The sequence below is a fragment of the Schistosoma haematobium genome, chromosome 6 (genome assembly GCF_000699445.3).
Source record: "Schistosoma haematobium chromosome 6, whole genome shotgun sequence".
NCBI lineage: Eukaryota > Metazoa > Platyhelminthes > Trematoda > Strigeidida > Schistosomatidae > Schistosoma > Schistosoma haematobium.
Window position 1 is genome coordinate 18,957,325 of NC_067201.1, and position 16,918 is coordinate 18,974,242.

General features: G+C 38.7%; 1 protein-coding gene across 3 annotated transcripts; it reads left to right on the plus strand.

Moving 5' to 3' along the window:
• Window positions 1-478: 478 nt before the first annotated feature.
• Window positions 479-16,773, plus strand: FAM76B_1 (Protein fam76b). 3 transcript variants are annotated; one of them, XM_051217050.1, is made up of 8 exons: window positions 479-559; window positions 590-796; window positions 839-906; window positions 948-1,143; window positions 4,418-4,575; window positions 5,929-6,021; window positions 14,160-14,379; window positions 14,972-16,773. In XM_051217050.1, the coding sequence occupies exons 2-8, from the start codon at window positions 713-715 to the stop codon at window positions 15,503-15,505; spliced, it is 1,353 nt and encodes a 450-aa protein (XP_051065685.1). In that variant the 5' UTR covers window positions 479-559; window positions 590-712; the 3' UTR covers window positions 15,506-16,773. The 3 variants fall into 3 exon arrangements, with proteins under 3 accessions (XP_051065685.1, XP_051065684.1, XP_051065683.1); XM_051217049.1 differs by having other exon boundaries at window positions 479-906; window positions 7,324-16,773; XM_051217048.1 differs by having other exon boundaries at window positions 839-1,143; window positions 4,418-14,379.
• The last annotated feature ends 145 nt before the right edge of the window (window positions 16,774-16,918 follow it).

Below are 16,918 nucleotides of genomic sequence, written 5' to 3' on the forward strand. Positions count from 1 at the left end.
GCGACCTCCCGGCAATGGGCCTTCGTCTTATGATCATTACTCACTGTCACCCCTAGATTCTTATGAGACCGGACTACTGGTAATGACACATCCCCTATGTTGTACGTATTAACCTTTGAATCCCCCATGTGCATGTAGACACACTTTTCCGAGTTGATAGGCATCAGCCACTCCTTGTACCAGTTTATCATACTATTATTCAGCGTGTTGTGAAGAACGAATTCATGTTTTTGAAAATTATTTATCAACTCTGAGCTATGTGGTGCCAGTTCACTTCTGTGATTAAAGATGGTCTCTGGACTTTTAGGTAATACAAGAGCAACAGAGCGACGTTTATTTTCCCAACCGCATCTCAGTGTATAGGATTAAGGATAGCGGATCAACCTTTATTACGGTACTATAATTGATAGTGAAATAGAAATACTTTGCATGCTTGTCCAGACCTGGACATCTCAGAAATCATAGAAATCAGACTAGTTGCCCATTGAATGGCGGGAACATGTGAAGGGTGTCACTTCTGGACGTTCCGTTTATTTGAACGTTGATTTGAGTTTTGGGTGTAAGTTGTCTCGTATAATCTTACTGGGAGTCCGATTATTCTTGTTTTGTTGTGTCGTAGATCATAAAGCATTAGTTATAAACTCGCTTACTAGAGTTGCTGATCGACCACATACCAACAACAGTGAACTCGACACCCTTCAGTGCAATCATAATGGATCAACCTTTATTTTCTTGCACAAAATGCCTGCAAAATTTCCCACAGTCTGAAATGTCCAGGTCTGGACAAGCATGCAAAGTATTTCTATTTCACTATCCATTCTAGTGCCATAATATTTAGAAGTGCAGTCCTCACCACTCTACATTCAAACAATGCGAATATTGCAAATCTGACTTTAAATACAATGTGTAAGTTACAGAAACTCAGTTTATTCTTGGGGTTTCCTAAGTTGCGGCGGTATCTGCCCACACTGTCAATCTCTTAAAAGCAAGTACGGCGAGCCTCAGTCTTGTTCCATATGCAATTTAAAAACTGCTTTTGGCAGTGCCTTGGTTTGCCAGAGGTGCTTACACTACAGAAACAGATTCGGTGAGCCACGCCAGTGTCATTCTTGTGGGAATACGTGTGCCTTTTTAAAAGATGAGGTAAGGTTTAGTCTTAATTAAAATTTTTCCAATATCACTTGGTAATATAGGGCTCGTTCAGATTAGATAGTAGCAGGTCCATGTTCAAATGATTGTGGTCAAAATAGAGGATATCGTCCCTAAGATTTGTGTTGAGACTACTTAAGTGTCTTGAGTAGTTAGGATGCTGCAAGTTATTGAAAGGCTACCTCTTAGAAGCCTATACTCTAATTGATAAACGTCCAGTGATTTGAGGCGCTCTTCGTAAGATTTGGATTTGGGTTCTCGTAGCTTGCCTTCAGGTACGTTCCAGTGTATTCATATGCTTTTGGAGTGAAGGAGGAAACACTTTCCATACTCTGAATAAAACTGTTAGCGATTAAGTGGAGAGTTGTATTGTCAAACTGGCTAAAAATGCGCTTCAACGTTCTCGGTGCAATGTCCGATCAAAAAGCACTTTTTCACAGCCAAAACAAGACGTTAAATCATGGGGTACCAAGACTCATACACCTTTTTCAACACTGGCTACCTCTAGAGAGGCGTTGTTCAAGTTGTATGCGTAATCTGCAACATGTCTCTGGTTACTTTACAATTTGAAGTGTTGAAAGTAATTCCGGTGTTATCCGCTCAGCTTGGAAGTCGATTTGTATCCTTCTGGAGCTCCAGCTTATCATCTTTATTGCAAACTTCTTTCCGAAGTTTAACGTCGTTATACGATACTTGCTGGAGGAGGCCACCTATGTGAAGTAGAAGGATTAGGTTCTAGTATTAGGCTCAGGAGGGTCCCACTAGAACATTCTGTAGCCTGGGGAAAATTAAACTTTATTGTGTCGGTTATTTCGATATTAAGTAAGCCAGTCTATCAACAGTGACTTGACGCCTAACAGTTTGAACTTATCGATGAGACATATATAATTGGCCCTGTCAAGCCTCTTGAGAAGTCAAGATATATCATATCAATCTTCCCTTTACGACCAAGGATGGCTTTTCATTTGTCCACCTCAGTCAGCAGATTGTTATACAAGTGGCCCTTCCTGGGACCGTGTTTCTGTGGTAAAAATAAGTTTGTAGATAACCAGTAGTCGCGTAGACCCTCGTATATCAAGGACTTTTAAGGGTATTAAGAGAAGTGCTATCGGCCAGTAGCTTAAAGATCCATTGCTTTGGCCTCCTTTGAAAATTGGTGTAATGTGCTCCAGCTCCCAATTTTCTGTAGTCGTGTCCTGGCTTAGCGAATATGAAAACACATTAAGCAGTGTTGTCAAGATCGAGACCGCTTTTCCCTGTATATCAGAGTGAACCATGTCCGGGGCAGAAAAAGTGTCTAAGTATTGGTTGAATACTGAGAAGACGAAATTGACTTGAAAAGTGTAACTTATTTGCTCTATAACAATCTAGTCACACACATACTTTTTAAGGCACTTTATGTGAAAATTAATAAGGGTCAAATAAGGGAGAGTTCAAGTCGACAAAATGATAAATGTAAACAGCAGAGAAAGAAAATTAACACAGTATGGAACGAACAGGAAATTGTCTCATTATCCTAGGCCATAAAATAACTGGGATTACCAGGGCAAATTCAAGGTTACGATTATTTGTTTCTGTGCACATAAAGGGGTTTGAATTTGCTAATAACCAAAGCTTCTGCAAGTCTAAGAATTCGTCCTTGGCAATTTCCTTATATAATTTTAAAAGCTGTATTGATTTCGATTCTATGCCCCGTTTCAGTTGTGCTTTGCTATCGATGAACCTGGTCTTTTACTTCTCACGTTTATCAGAACATTTGACACTAACTGGTTTCAAAGCCATCTACGCACATGTTCCATAACCCTTGGTTGCATTGTTTGATTGCATTTGCATGTATCCACACAAACATATATGGTCCTTGTTTAGACGCTTCAATTTCTGAAATACGAGTCCCAGCGCTAACGCTCGCTTCTGGGACTCCTCTTAGGTTCCAAGTGAAGCTCTCGTCAATGTAGTTTGCATGTGAAGGTTGAAATATTTAAAAATACTGTTCTGACAAGCACTGCGGGATCGCCGTCGTTTTTGGTTGGACCGTTAAGACTTAGCAACTGAGAAACTTTGTTTTGTCGAAGAAAGGCTGCATGAAGAAATAAGCTTTTCGGGTTGCAGACAAATTTGTCGATCAGCTTTATCTAATACTGAAGCCTATCTTCTCTTATCGTGCTTGTGCATCAGTTTATTGCTTGTTTGAACTGCCTATATTTAATGTCGTCACTAGTCCATTTTTATTCCTCTCAGCAGTACCTTCCAAGTTTTAGCACTCTAAGAGTGCGACTATTTATGACTGGGTTGCTTGTAACTTTTGGGGACCGTTTGTGGGACAGAATGGCTAGTATAATGTAAGATCGTGCGCAGCAAGAAACACATGTGAATATCTAAATTGAGTTGAGGGAATGCAACCAAATCCACATGTACATTGTTTTTTAGGGTTGACGAGTTTATCCGCTTAAAATTGCAGCTGTTGTCAGTAGGATGTTCGAGCTCCATTTTGCTAGTAAAATAGTGGCTATGAAAGTGTGATCACTTCTTCCCAGCGGAGTCAGGATTGTGAGTTTGTCAATTAGTAATTCTTCGTTTGTAACGGTTCGGTCTGAACGTAACGTCGTCTGGTTGTTTGTTCACAGAGTTGCCAACTTCACTTTTCAAAACAATCTCAACTCTTCAGTCAGATCGAAGAACCCAACTTCAATAGTATTATTACTTCCATTGTACGTGTGTTCAGTTATGTGTACTTTACGAAGATTGATAGGATGTGAGTCTTTTGAAGATGAATAACGTGAGATGGTTCTATTACCACTATTTCGACTTGGAAAAGTAGTTCCTGGATCGCTACTTATTGTGATGCGTTTGCTATTAAGTTAATTCACACTTTTATTTCGGTGCAAAATGTAAGAATAAATGATTAATTTCCGGATTAAAATAATTTTGTGAGTAGTCACTTACTGCACTTGCACGTATTTCACACTGGAAATTTTTGTCGTGTTATTGCAAAAAGTTCATCTAAACAATCCAACTATCTATTTCAATCAAAAGGTATTAACACATTGTTTTGTGGGTATAATAGCTTTTTTCGTTAATATGAAGGCAGTATCTAATTGATAAACCTATGCCTATGCTCATTATTGGTAGCTAAATTTATTAATTATTTTGTGTTCATTGTGACTTGACGTTTTTGTTTTCCGATATTCTCTGAAGCATCATTCTTCACTAAAATTACTGTTGAGACAATTTTCAAATCCGTATATTTTTTCCTCGTTTATTTGTATAGGCCAGCCGAGAGAAAGTTGATGGACAGATTCTTTGTTGGGTGTGTACATACAATTTTAAATTAGCTCGATCTAAAGAACGCTCTATTCATGGATTCAACAAACGTCGACATGATGGTTACCAGCTTTCAACTGCAAACCGTTCGAGATCAAGTCATAAGTAAGCCGGCCACTTTCTTTTTCCGCTCACCATGTAATTAAAGTGCTAGAACTCAGGTTTCTGGTCGATTTCAATAGTGTTTTACAAAGCTCTAAACATCAAATAAATAAATAATGTCAATCTCGAGCTCTTTTAGAAACCGGTAGAGAAATATGTAGCAGTGAATTGTCTCTTGATTCATTTCCTATATTCATGAATAGTTCACGGTTGCCTATGACTGTCTGACTGAATAGCCCATTGTTACAGGCAAATTTCTTTTCAAAGTCACAAAATTGAGCCAAGCAAAATGAAAGAGGCGATATTTTTAGAATTTAAATGACCCCCATCCATTGATCTTGTGCTTAGATATCTACTTACGTCAAACAAGTACTGAAGGCTTAAATACTTTCTGACCTAACAACTACTAACATCATACCAACTGTAGACACACCAATCACTACTGAAGGTTAGTGGCTAAATACTGTTGCTTTTATCGGAATAATTAAGCTCGGATTATGTTTTAGTTCATATACATGTTTATCTTGGCTTTAATAAACATAGAAATTTCAACGAAAAGGTTGCTTTAAAAAGGGTTTTACTAGGTGGAGGGGCTGATAAAACGCAGTCTTTCATATAACTTGGGTGATAGTACAAGAATTTCCAGAATATCTCTCATCCACTGCGTCCAGAGTGTTACCTCAGAAGTGCTCTACTTTAATTCTCAGTTTGGAGGTATGGTGAAGCAATGGAGTCATTTGGTCACTCCACTTTAAGAGTAATTAAGTGGTGAGTTGGTGGTAGATGATATCTGAGAAAACACAAAATGCTCATCCTGCTTTTATCACTTTATACCAGTAATGACGCAGGAGAGATATCTAAATACCCAATATAAGACGAATATTTTATGAAGTCCGCACGATGCTCTTTGACTGGTAGGGATGTTTACCCAAGGCAGATATCTGTAAGTCACAAATATTCACGTTTGCCTCTGAAACAACATCCCGTCTTTATGGATTGTCAGAGCATTCGGTGCTTGCCCAGTTACTATCTAGTGCGTCAAGTTTCGCCGGCTAAGATGGAAGTGGATCAAGGACCGTTGCTGCCCAGACAAAAGCAGCTGCAGTCCACAACATCAATGAGTGATCTTCTGACCCGTGTGGGGAATTTCGGGTTTATTGTGTCTCATTCTATGAGATCGTGTCATATCGAGTTCAGTATTTCTATGTCTGCTAGAATGTTTATTTGATGACCCATGTGAATTTTTAAAAATAATATTCCTTAATTCTTTAAAATAAAAGGTTGGAAACTTAGTGCCCATATTTCGTTTTCTAAACAATTTGAAAAGCTGTATTCACATAAACTTTTGAATTTTAGCTCTCTTAAAAAGACTTATACCGATGGGTTTGGAACAAGGCAAATTGACACGCAGATGCATGTACAACAGGCTTTAACTACTCAAGCACTAAGGTGAGTAATAGGTCATTGAGTAGGATTTATGTGTATATGCAATCGCTAATTGTGTGGTCATATGGAATGCTAGTGACTTATGAGTTGGTTAAAAACTAAGCAGTTCCCAATAGGCGCTAATGCTGTCAGACGTACTAGGACAACGCACCTGAGTTTGAATGTATTTAAAAGACTATTTTGGTTTCTCGAAATATTTATATATGAAAATAAATGAATAATAAGGGGTTCTACAACAAATAATTGTTAGTTTACGTTAAACTAATTCAAGGTAATTAACTCATCAATAACAATTAATCTCAACGCATACTGGCACATATGTGTGGCTGAACAGATAAGAAGAGTTAACCAATAAGGAAATAGTTCACAATTGATAAAATGCGAGGTATTAAAGTCTAGTTGCTCACAAGTAATATAGTTATAATACATACATTTCAAGAACCATGTGCTGTGAAATACTTTCTCGTTAGAGATAAATGCACTGTTTAGACTAAAACGTCCTTGGGGATTATATGAATACGGTCGGATCATTCAATGAGCCTTTGTTCGACCCACCAACGACTATATTTCTTCTAAACTATGTTTCTCATTGCTGTCTATGCTTCTTACTAACTCATTTGCCTGGTAATTAGAAATGAGCCGCGCTAATAATTTACTACTTGGTTACCCAAACCGAAGTAGGTGAAGTGGGATTCAAATTCCCAACCAGAGATCCCTAAGCAAAACTGTCTTAGAATCTCCTTTCCAAGTTTGCCAAGTTCTCGACGCCCTGTGATCCTCGATTCATCACTTTCCCGTTTGCCTGAGAATTTCAAGTTAGGACTTGCCTCTTGATTCAGTCCAGTGGTTTCTACAGTGTCTTACCCACCCAACGCTTTTTCTTGATTTTCTTAACTGGAAGTCAGTTTCTTCTCAGTCAGAGTATGTTATTGCTGATGGTCTCTAGCCAATGGATCCGGAGTATCTTGCGTAGACACCTGTTTATAAACATCTGTACCTCATTATGGTGGTTGTGGTAGTTCTCCAAGTCTCAGCTCTTTACGATATAAAACTGCTTTGACGTTAGTGTTGAAAATTGTGACTTTAGTATTGAGTTCCAGATATTCTTCAGTTGTAGGAATGCTACCCTTGGTTTGTTGATTAGTGCTTTCACGTCCGAATCAGATCCTCCTTGTTTATCGATGTCACTGTCTAGGTAGTAGGGGTTTCTACTTCTTCCAGAGCTTCGCCATCAAGTGTGATTTGGTTGGTGTTCATTGTTTTGCGTTTCACGATCTTTCTTTTTCTCTTGTGAATGTGTTATAGCCCAAAGCCGCCAATCAGAAGCAGCGAATTATCGATTGGACCAAGGACGCGTAAAACACGTGCGAGCAGCCTAGAGTTCTGATTGGTCCTGCTTTCCGCCTAACCCAGCCAGTTAAGTCCAGAACATCAGTCTCAGCCTCGTTATATTTCAAACATACTGAGTTTGTATATCAATCAAACAGACGACAACGTAGGATAAAATAGAAAATAACATTTGTACAAAATATGGCCAAATGTGGCTGTGAATGTGGGAGGCGGTGACTAACAGGCGGCATAATTCAAGAATGGTAAAACGTATAATAATGGTTCATAGATCAAAATAAATCTTATAATAAGAGGAACATAAATATGAATAGTTTAGTTATTTAACAATTATACGATAAAAATATACGTTTAGTATTGGTCCATAAAAGGATCCCAAAGTTACCATTCATTATGTTTCTCGGGACCTAACAGAATGTTGAGGCCTATTTCTATGGAAGAGGCTAGTACATTGGGTATATTCGTCTGCATTTGTTTCCGTGTATGCAACCGGGGGTCTGAGTCATCTCCAAAGTCCATATCGTCCAGTTGTGTCCACGGTATTCTATGCTCCTCCTTAGATATACAGGTCCTCATTATCCAGTCGACAGATGGCAGCAAGAAAATGGACGAGAATATGGAGCCTTTTTGACACTGGTCCGCAGTTGAATTATGTCTTATAACTGTTCTCCACTCGCAGCTTTGCAGTCCAATCCTTTGTGAGGGTTCCGTATGAAGGTGACAATCTTCTTATTCTGCATTGACTGATGTCTTCCCTTCCCCATCTCTTAGATATTTATCAGGCTATTTGCATCCTTTATATCGATGCTTTTTGCTAACCACCACCTTCAAAAAGGGTTCACGTCGCTCCTGGAACAACTATCGGGGGATAAGTCTACTTCCAATTGCGTCCAAGCTATTGGTTTCCTTCATACTTCGTAGGTTGTTCAAAACCCGAGAAAGATTGACTCGCGAGAAGCAGGCTGGTTTTCGTTCCGGTCGGGGGTGTATTGATCATATCTTCACCCTCCGCTAAATGTTAGAACACCGTCATACTTATTAAAGGCTAACAGTCGTAGTGTTTCTTGACATCAGGGCTGCCTTCGATTCGTTGGATAGGACTGTTCTCTGGGATCGTCTATTGAAGAGGAGTGTGCCTGAGAAGTTTATTAACATCCTAAAGGCCCTATATACAAACACCTCAGGCAGATTGAAGGCATACAACCACCTCTCTCCACTGTTCCATTTAAGCATTTGAGCATACTGTTGCAAGTAAGTATCGAACCGAGCTAGCTTCTAGGCTATCATTTGAGCATTCGGATGATATTGTCTTACTGTGCGATAATACCCAAGCTATGCAATCCGCACCCAATCAGTTGGCAATCAATGTCCATAGGTATGGAATGTGCTTTGCACCTTGGAAGTGCAAAGTACTTCTACGAAACTGACAGGATCCTAATCTTGTACTCACCCTGGATGGTGGGCAGATAGAAATAGTTGAGAAGTTCGTGTATCTAGGTAGCTGCATAAGTGCTGGTGGTGGCGTGAGTGATGAGATCAATGCACGCATAGTGAAAGCCAGAGCGGCTTATGCCAATCTGGGCCATCTTTGGCGCCTTCGTGATGTTAGTCTGGCTGTAAATGGTCGGATCTACAACACGTCGATGAGAGCAGTTTTGCTCTATGCTTGTGAGACCTGGCCTCTCCGAGTTGAGGATGTTAGACAACTCTCTGTGTTCGATCATCACTGTCTCCGAAGGATTGCTGACATCCAGTGGCAACACCATGTTAGTAATGCAGAGGTTCGGCATCGTGTGTTCTGGCGCAGATAATCCGATTGGTGTCACCATCTTGAAACGCCGACTTCTGTGGCTTGGACATGTTCTACGACTGTCGTCCCAAAGAATTCCACGTCGAGCATTATTTGCCGACGCTGGGACTGGTTGGAAAAAGCGGAGAGGTGGTCAGTGTATGACATGGTGTCGTAGTATGAAAGAAAGCTGCAAAGGGCTGTCTTGTGTTGGTCCTTCACGACTCCCTGGCTGGGGTCCGAGAGATGGTGCGACACAGTGGCTAGAGACGTTATCAGATATGGCTCAGAATAGAAGCCAGTGGCGATCCTGCTGTAATCTTCTTTTACTTTCTTCATAAAACAATGGTTGTTTCTTCCTTAACTGAAAGATTTCTTCCGATTGTACCTTTCGGTTTCCCCCATTATTATTATTACACTACCTTACATCAATCTCTTCGTTTTTGTTCTTTTTTTTTTACGCTCCTTGCCTTTTTTCTTTTTCCTTCTCTTTAAATTCTCATTGTTTTGTGTGGCGCATATATATTTGGCGCACTCTTGTACCAATACTTATGTGTTCTAATAAAATAAAATAATAATAAATACATAGCATTCAAATTATTGCTATAATTATCACTGTTATTACGCGTCGTAACAGGATTAGTCAGTTCAACCCAAAGTAAAACCTGACACATCTGTAGATTGACTCAATTTGACACACCTCATGCGGAGAGAGAAATCGAATTATCCGGGCAAATCTCATAGAAATACGGATAGATTAGCACTAATTGTAATGAAAAAATTAGACATCGAAAATACGATTCGAAAAGAAAATATGGACTAGTCAAGTGGAAAAAATTCATATGGCATTTAGAAACTTAGAATCTAAACAAAGTCAAAGAATGAATATACCTACACTATTGCAAACGATTCTGAACCATACCACCCAGTCTCCAAGCGTTGGTTACGACAATCACAAGGACTCCAACCAGGTAGTCTACACCTACCCACATGGCTTAGTCTAATAGTGTCTTCATGGATCGATACCATATATTGGCTTCATTGCGTCTAGCTTCCAACCTATTGCATCTGTCATCGTCGCGCCTCCAGGTAGTCAGTGGATAGGCATACGTGACACGTCCCAACCATCCCGGTCGATAATGATTCACTATTTCATCAACCAACTTGCCATGCTTACCTAGTACTGTCTGTTTAACTTCGGTATTGCTAATTCGATGGTCCCGAAATGCACGAACAATGGTTCTAAGACAACTGTGACCGAATAGTAGTAACCTATAAATATCCTCCGTCTCTGAACGTCACGTTTAACAGTTATAACATAGGACAGAGAACTGCTGCTCAGTAAAGCCGTTCTTTAGTTGGTAGACGAATGCATTACTTACTGAACAAGTGACGCAAGTTAGCAAGTCAGCCGAACTTTCTGGATTTGTGCCAAAATCTTGCAGTAACAAAATTACATAGAAAAAAGAGGCACAGTACTATTGATGGATAGTCTTGGTATACTCTGAAATCGAAATACATGCATATTAAAAACCATTTGTGTCATTAGCAAGTTATTTATTGGTCAACATATTCGGAAATCTTTGATCAAAATGAAACCTTTATAGAGATCGAGAGTCAAGATGACGTCAGTTGTGTATGTCTCTTTAAATATCTTTCCTAATAGTTCCGCAGAGTTTATATGGTTAGGTATTTGAGCGAATTCTACGACTCAATGAGACATTTTCGAACACAAAATTAAGGCATTTATTATTATTATTATTATTCCTTACACTAGTCTGGTCGTTATTGTTCCTCTTCGTCTTCTTTTTCTTTTGCGCTCCTTACCTTTTTTTCTCCCCATTTTCATTGTTTTGTGTGGCGTATATATATTTGATGCCCCTTGTACCAATATTTATGTGTTCAAATAAATAAATACCCACCACCTCCTAGTATGTTGAAGTTGTTGCTTTTCAGATCCTTTTCCAGTCCTACACAATGGTTTCCACTTGTTCTAGTAGGCCTTGTAAGGCCTGGAACTAATTACTGTGAGCTATCATGAATTCAGTGAATTTTTTAGTATCTCAAAAAACGTCTTATTGACTTTTTGTAGTGTTGTTTGTCCAACTGTCCAATACCTCCTTTGCCTTAGTTTTAGTTCAGCCACTACCAGATGGTGGTCTGCAGCTATACGAGTTCGTTTCTTTGTTCTTACGTCTTCTGTTGGCCTCCTGATGCAGGTTTAATCGATCTGGTTCTCCCTAATGTCGTCCGGTGGAGCACATGTACCTCGATGTATATAGTTGAGAGTCAAAATGCTGCTGCCTATAACCACATTGTTAGAAGCACATAAATCCGCAAGTCTCACTACTCGTTCTATCCTCCCAGTCCGTGTTGCCCCATAACGCTTTCCTATCCTGTGTTGTCCATCACGAGACGTCAGATTCCCTATCAGGATGGTCAGGTATTTTCCTTAGCAGTCCTCTTCGACGGACTGCAGCCTCCCATAAAACTGATCTTTATTTTCGCTGCTATCATTGGTAGATGCGTTACACTGAATGACATCCCTTGCAATCCCTTCTTTTATTTTAAAGAGTGCTTTAGTGATCCTAGAGCTATGAGATTCCCATCTTATAAGCGCTTTTGGTGCTTCCTTGAAGAACATCAGTGCAGGTCCTTATTTATTTATTACTTATTAACTTTGATTCAGTAAACTTCTCTTACATCTTACACTGTTTATGGTTAACATTACTTACGCCTGTTACTCCTAATGAAGCATAGGCCGCCGACCATCATTCTCCAACCCACTCTGTCCTAAACCTTCTTTTCTAATTCCATCCAATTCTTGTTCATTTTTCTCAAGTCTATCTCCGTTTCCCGGCGTAATGTGTTCTTTGATCTTCCTCTTTTCCTTTGGCCTTGAGGATTCCATATGAGGGCTTGTCTTGTGACGCCATTGGGTGCTTTCCTCAATGTGTGTCCTATCCACTTCCAGCGCTTCTTCCTCCGCTGGGATCTGGTGTGTTCTTCCCCACACTTGGTTGTTGCTAATAGTGTCCGGCCAACGAATCCGAAGAAAAACAATAACGAACAGATTAGTGTAATGTAGTGTAATAATAGTAATAATGGGGGAAACTGAAAGGTACAGTCGGAAGAAACAACCATTTTTTTTTTATAAAGAAAGTAAAAGGTTACAGCAGGATCCAATCGATTAGTACTGCCTCAGCTCTAGCGCTTAGTGCGACACCAACGCCAGCAAGACCAGACGAAGACGTCACAAGGTACCTAGGTAAACGCACCTAAAACAGGCTTTTTGAAGCGACAGATGGAGAGCAAATTTGTAGTACTTCACCAGAGTCTTGAACACGGGTGTCGGATAGACAACAAACGTTGATATTAAGACTTTGCAAAGACATAGCCAACCCCATCTGTTGTCCAACCTGCATAAGTGTGCGAACGTTGAAGGCAGCCAGTTTGAATGGTGCACGTGGTTTCAGAGAAACTGCTTCAGTATTCGTATTTGGTGGTAACATACAATTTTCAAATGGACAGTGACTCGAGAACGTTTAGATAGAGTCGAATTTCCACCATAGACGAGCTGCTGTATAAGTCGAAAAAATAAGTATAGACAGAGTACGAATAAAATAGGGTGAATAATGATGTAGTAAATAATAATAATAATGTGAATCATATGATTGTTAATCGAGGCAAGAAAAGTATTTTCCATAATTATCGACAGTTCATCACCGAAGCGGGTAGTTTTCTTAGGGGCCAAACCCCGAGCCTTTGATCTAAAGGTGTAACCCACAAGGCAGTGGAGCATCGTGAGGAGATGCAGTCCAATGGTAGCCGGTGACCAACAATTGGTTCATACTCCATTTGTTCCCTCAGGATACTGGAGCCCATGTGCACCATTGATTTCGTTTGGAATCCGGTTAAAGCGTCGGACATTCTCTTTTCGTTCTCTCATTTTCGTAAACAACAGCCCCGTCACGAGAAGGCAGCGAATAGGACTTCGATGGTAGAGGCTGTGTACGCGTGGCCATACCAGGGCATTTGCGGGCGCAGCTGCTTATGTGTGCAGACCATTTTATTCTTCATGACTAGAATATAATAGCATATCCCCCGAAGCTAGTCTTTTCTGTCCGGTTTTTGTCGAATAGGTTTAAGCCCTTCCAAGCACATCCGCTACTTAAATGCCTCTCCCGCTTCCCCACATTGTCCGAACATCCCGTTTGCCTACATTAATTGTTGCTCCTGTTATCAGAAAAAGGGTTATTCTTGTGTGGTTTTATCCTGCTCCAGTATATTTAGTCAGGGAATACCGGTTATTCAAGCTGTGCAAAAAGATTTCGCTCATGTAAATATGATGGTTATTAGCAAATACAAAAAGAAAAATATCAATTCACACACTTGTAAGTTTACATTCATTTTGTTGCCTGAAGTCATACTAAGACTTGCCAAATTAAACATCTTCAAAGATAATTTGATTATAATACCATTTTTTTATTTATTTGAGTCTGCATTATAACCATAGCCATAAAAAAAATTAGATGAAGTATTAGTCCCTTAGATAAATTTTGATAGTGTAATAAGAATACGAATATTATCAGAACTATGTAACATATTAGCGCAAACATCCGGAAAGTGAGAAGTCACGCGTTGCGTTTCTATACTGCTAGTACGTTTAGTAGCGTTCCAGACCTTTCCGGAAGTCCAAGGCAATTAAAATGCCATAAATACCCTAGATTTTTTGTACATAGGCAAACCTTGGAGTAAAGCGTTTATTCCATATTTCTCTCGTTTTAAATCGCTGTGTAGATTTAGCCTGGGGATTACTAGAAGAGCTTAGGTACTGAATCTAGCATTCAATCCGAAGACTTATCAGTCAGGTTAAAAATTAAGTTTCTCTATGATATTAAAATCTGAATGCCATGTCTATCCTAAGTATCTTAATCCCCCTCTTGATATTAATAGATATTATTCATATTTCCACATTTACTTAACCCTATTTTCATTAATTTAGCTTAGATTCTGTGTACAATGAGCACTTACTTACTATAAGCCAGTTACAAGATGAGATCAAATCACTCAAGCGTCAATTAACACTTAAAGACTCTGACTTGTTAACCAAAGATCGTACAATAGCAGAGTTACGCTCTGAAATGATTGAAATAAAATCAATGAATGAAGATCGTGTCCGAAAAATAAAATCAGCTGCACAGCTTGAACAAGATCGGATGCTAGTAAGTCGGTTTTCTTCTCAACTGTGTAGTGCATTGATTTTCTCAAATATATTTTTTAACAATCAAACTTCTGATCCATCTGATGAAGCAGTCAGACTAAAAAAGAGAATCAAGCCGTTTGTTTTCTGTTCAGTCAATTGTTTATAACTTGAAATAATTATAAGCTTTTTATTTGGGATTTTTTTGAAATATTTGTACATCAATAATAAGTTTTGTTGTATTTTGGACATCATGGATACTTGCTTCCTAGTCCCTAAAAATCTAGCTCTGTCGAACTGTAAACAAAAATTGCAGAAGGGTTACTTCGAACGTTAGGTTGTGAACAGTTTTTAGATATTAAATGTTTCTGAAAACAAAACGAAGTTAGTAAAACAACTTAGTGATTATCTAATCAGAATAAGGAAAGGACGATTAGCTGATTCCTAGGTTTTTCTGCGGAGTTTCCAATAAGCGTTAGTTGGTTAAAGCACTTTCGGCTTTTTCCTTTATCTCTGCAGAACTTCGTAAAGAACAATCGAAAACTACCAATTTTAAACATGACTCTAATTTTTTCACTCAGCATTTGACCGTACTTTGTCTCCTTTTTTTCCAGGCTACAATACGTCAGTTACAAAAAGAGAAGGCAATTATTAGTCATAATATTAAACGTCGTAAAATTAATAACAATCTCTCAAAAATTACAAACCGAAATTCTTTGTCTTCGACAACTTTATTCAATCCAGATTCACCGCTTAGTTTGGGCTTTGCGAAACGAGTTTCCAAGCCTCTAGTACTTGAAAGCCAAGATAAAGAACGTGGAGGCGAGGAAACATTGTCTTACTCAGATCGAGTATCGAAAAATATACTGGACTCAACAAGTCGTTCAGTGAAAAGACAACTTACACCTGACTGTATTGGTGTACAAATTTACGATGAAGACTCTAACTTAGCACCTCAACGTACAGTTACTTCTGGCATAAGACAAAACGCAGGTTCACCAGGTATTACTTCAAGTATATCATCCAAACCTCCTACAGATGATGAAGAAGCATCTCAACCGTATCAATATGATCCTCATGAAATATCTGGAAAAAACCCTCTTGGGTTGGATACGCCATCGGAGTCTGAAAATGAAACTCCCGACTGAAAATTTTCGTGGAATATCAATATTTTGACTCTTCACTTCTGTTTCACATAAAAAAATGTAGACAATCACTGTTTTTTGTAACACACTACATCTGCATTTTAGTAAGACGTTTAATTTTCAAGTGGTCTGTTTTTATAACGTCTTTGTCACATTCATTTTTGCCTGTGTATGGTGGCTTGATTCAATCGTCCACACACTTTCTATACGGGAGGTATGACAATTTTGTTTGTTCTATTAGTTAGTTTGGGAGGAAGTTAAATCTAACTTCCCCTAAATATAGTGTCACATACTTGTATATTCAATTAAATGTATAATGTCTTTTCTGTGTTCTACAAACCATCTAGAATAATTAATTGTTTGTATATTATCTAGAAACAAATCAACTCATAATAAATTTATCATTTGCAGATTTAAAGCAATTAGTCCTTTCGATAGTTTTGATAATATTCATGTTCCTGTTACATCACCCATTGTGTGGATTTGTTTTTTTACTTTTCATTGACCTGTCATGACACTAGTAATGCACTAATCAATATACATTGAAATTGGCTCGATTTATCAACTAACAAAAAAGAGGAACAAATCCAAGGTCAGAGGTGAAAACACTTAAAACGAATACGCAAACAACGTTCAAATCTATGGACAACAATCAACCGAATTGTAGGTTAACAGAGCAAATAACTAGTCAGTCACGGAGAAACGCTAATCACTCAGGACTTATTGAAATATCTGCTGATGATGTTATCAACAAGACAATAGAAGCTTCGTGATTAAACAACCTGACTCAGAGAACAGAACGCCATCAAAAAATTTCCTTTTGAAATTTATTAGCATCTTCAAGCTATAAACAATCCTAATGTATAGCATTCACTGCAAAATATGTGGAAACAAAGAAATATATTAGTCACTTAATAAAAAAACTGGGAGTTGTACAAGAAATTAAAAGTAAACACGCATCAAATAATAGATGAGGATGATCAGTATTACAATAAGATACGGAATTCAGGTTGTTATGATGAATGTTAAAGGACGTTTGGAAAGCTGGAAGTAGTGGACTGCCGTTTTGTCGTAGTATGGGACAGGTGAGCAGTACGCATTGAGGATCGCACACGTGCGACTGGAATTAGGGACCTTAGGTCTAACGCGTCAACGCCTAACCTATTGCTCCAACGTCCACCATCTCATTCATTTACGACACGTAATTATTTTCTACGATTTTAAAACTTGTTCATATCATCATTTAATCCCGTTGATGGTCAGCTATTGTTGGCATAGTCTTTTTAAGCAATTTTAGTGTCATTCTTTTTGCTCTAAGGAATTTCGTATACTATCCTTTCCGGGTCGTTTTCCTTTTTAGAAGTACGAGAAACGACTCTTGTTTGCAAGGTTCTGAAATTCCTAAATAGTGCATGA

What these genes read in the sequence shown, in the direction of transcription:
- FAM76B_1 (XM_051217050.1), top strand. Translation starts at nt 713, where the DNA reads ATGGATCAACCTTTATTTTCTTGCACAAAATGCCTGCAAAATTTCCCA. An exon ending in TCTGACTTTAAATACAATGT is followed by an intron (nt 907 to 947) that starts GTAAGTTACAGA and finishes GGGTTTCCTAAG; the next exon opens with TTGCGGCGGTATCTGCCCAC. An exon ending in TTAACTACTCAAGCACTAAG is followed by an intron (nt 6,022 to 14,159) that starts GTGAGTAATAGG and finishes TCATTAATTTAG; the next exon opens with CTTAGATTCTGTGTACAATG.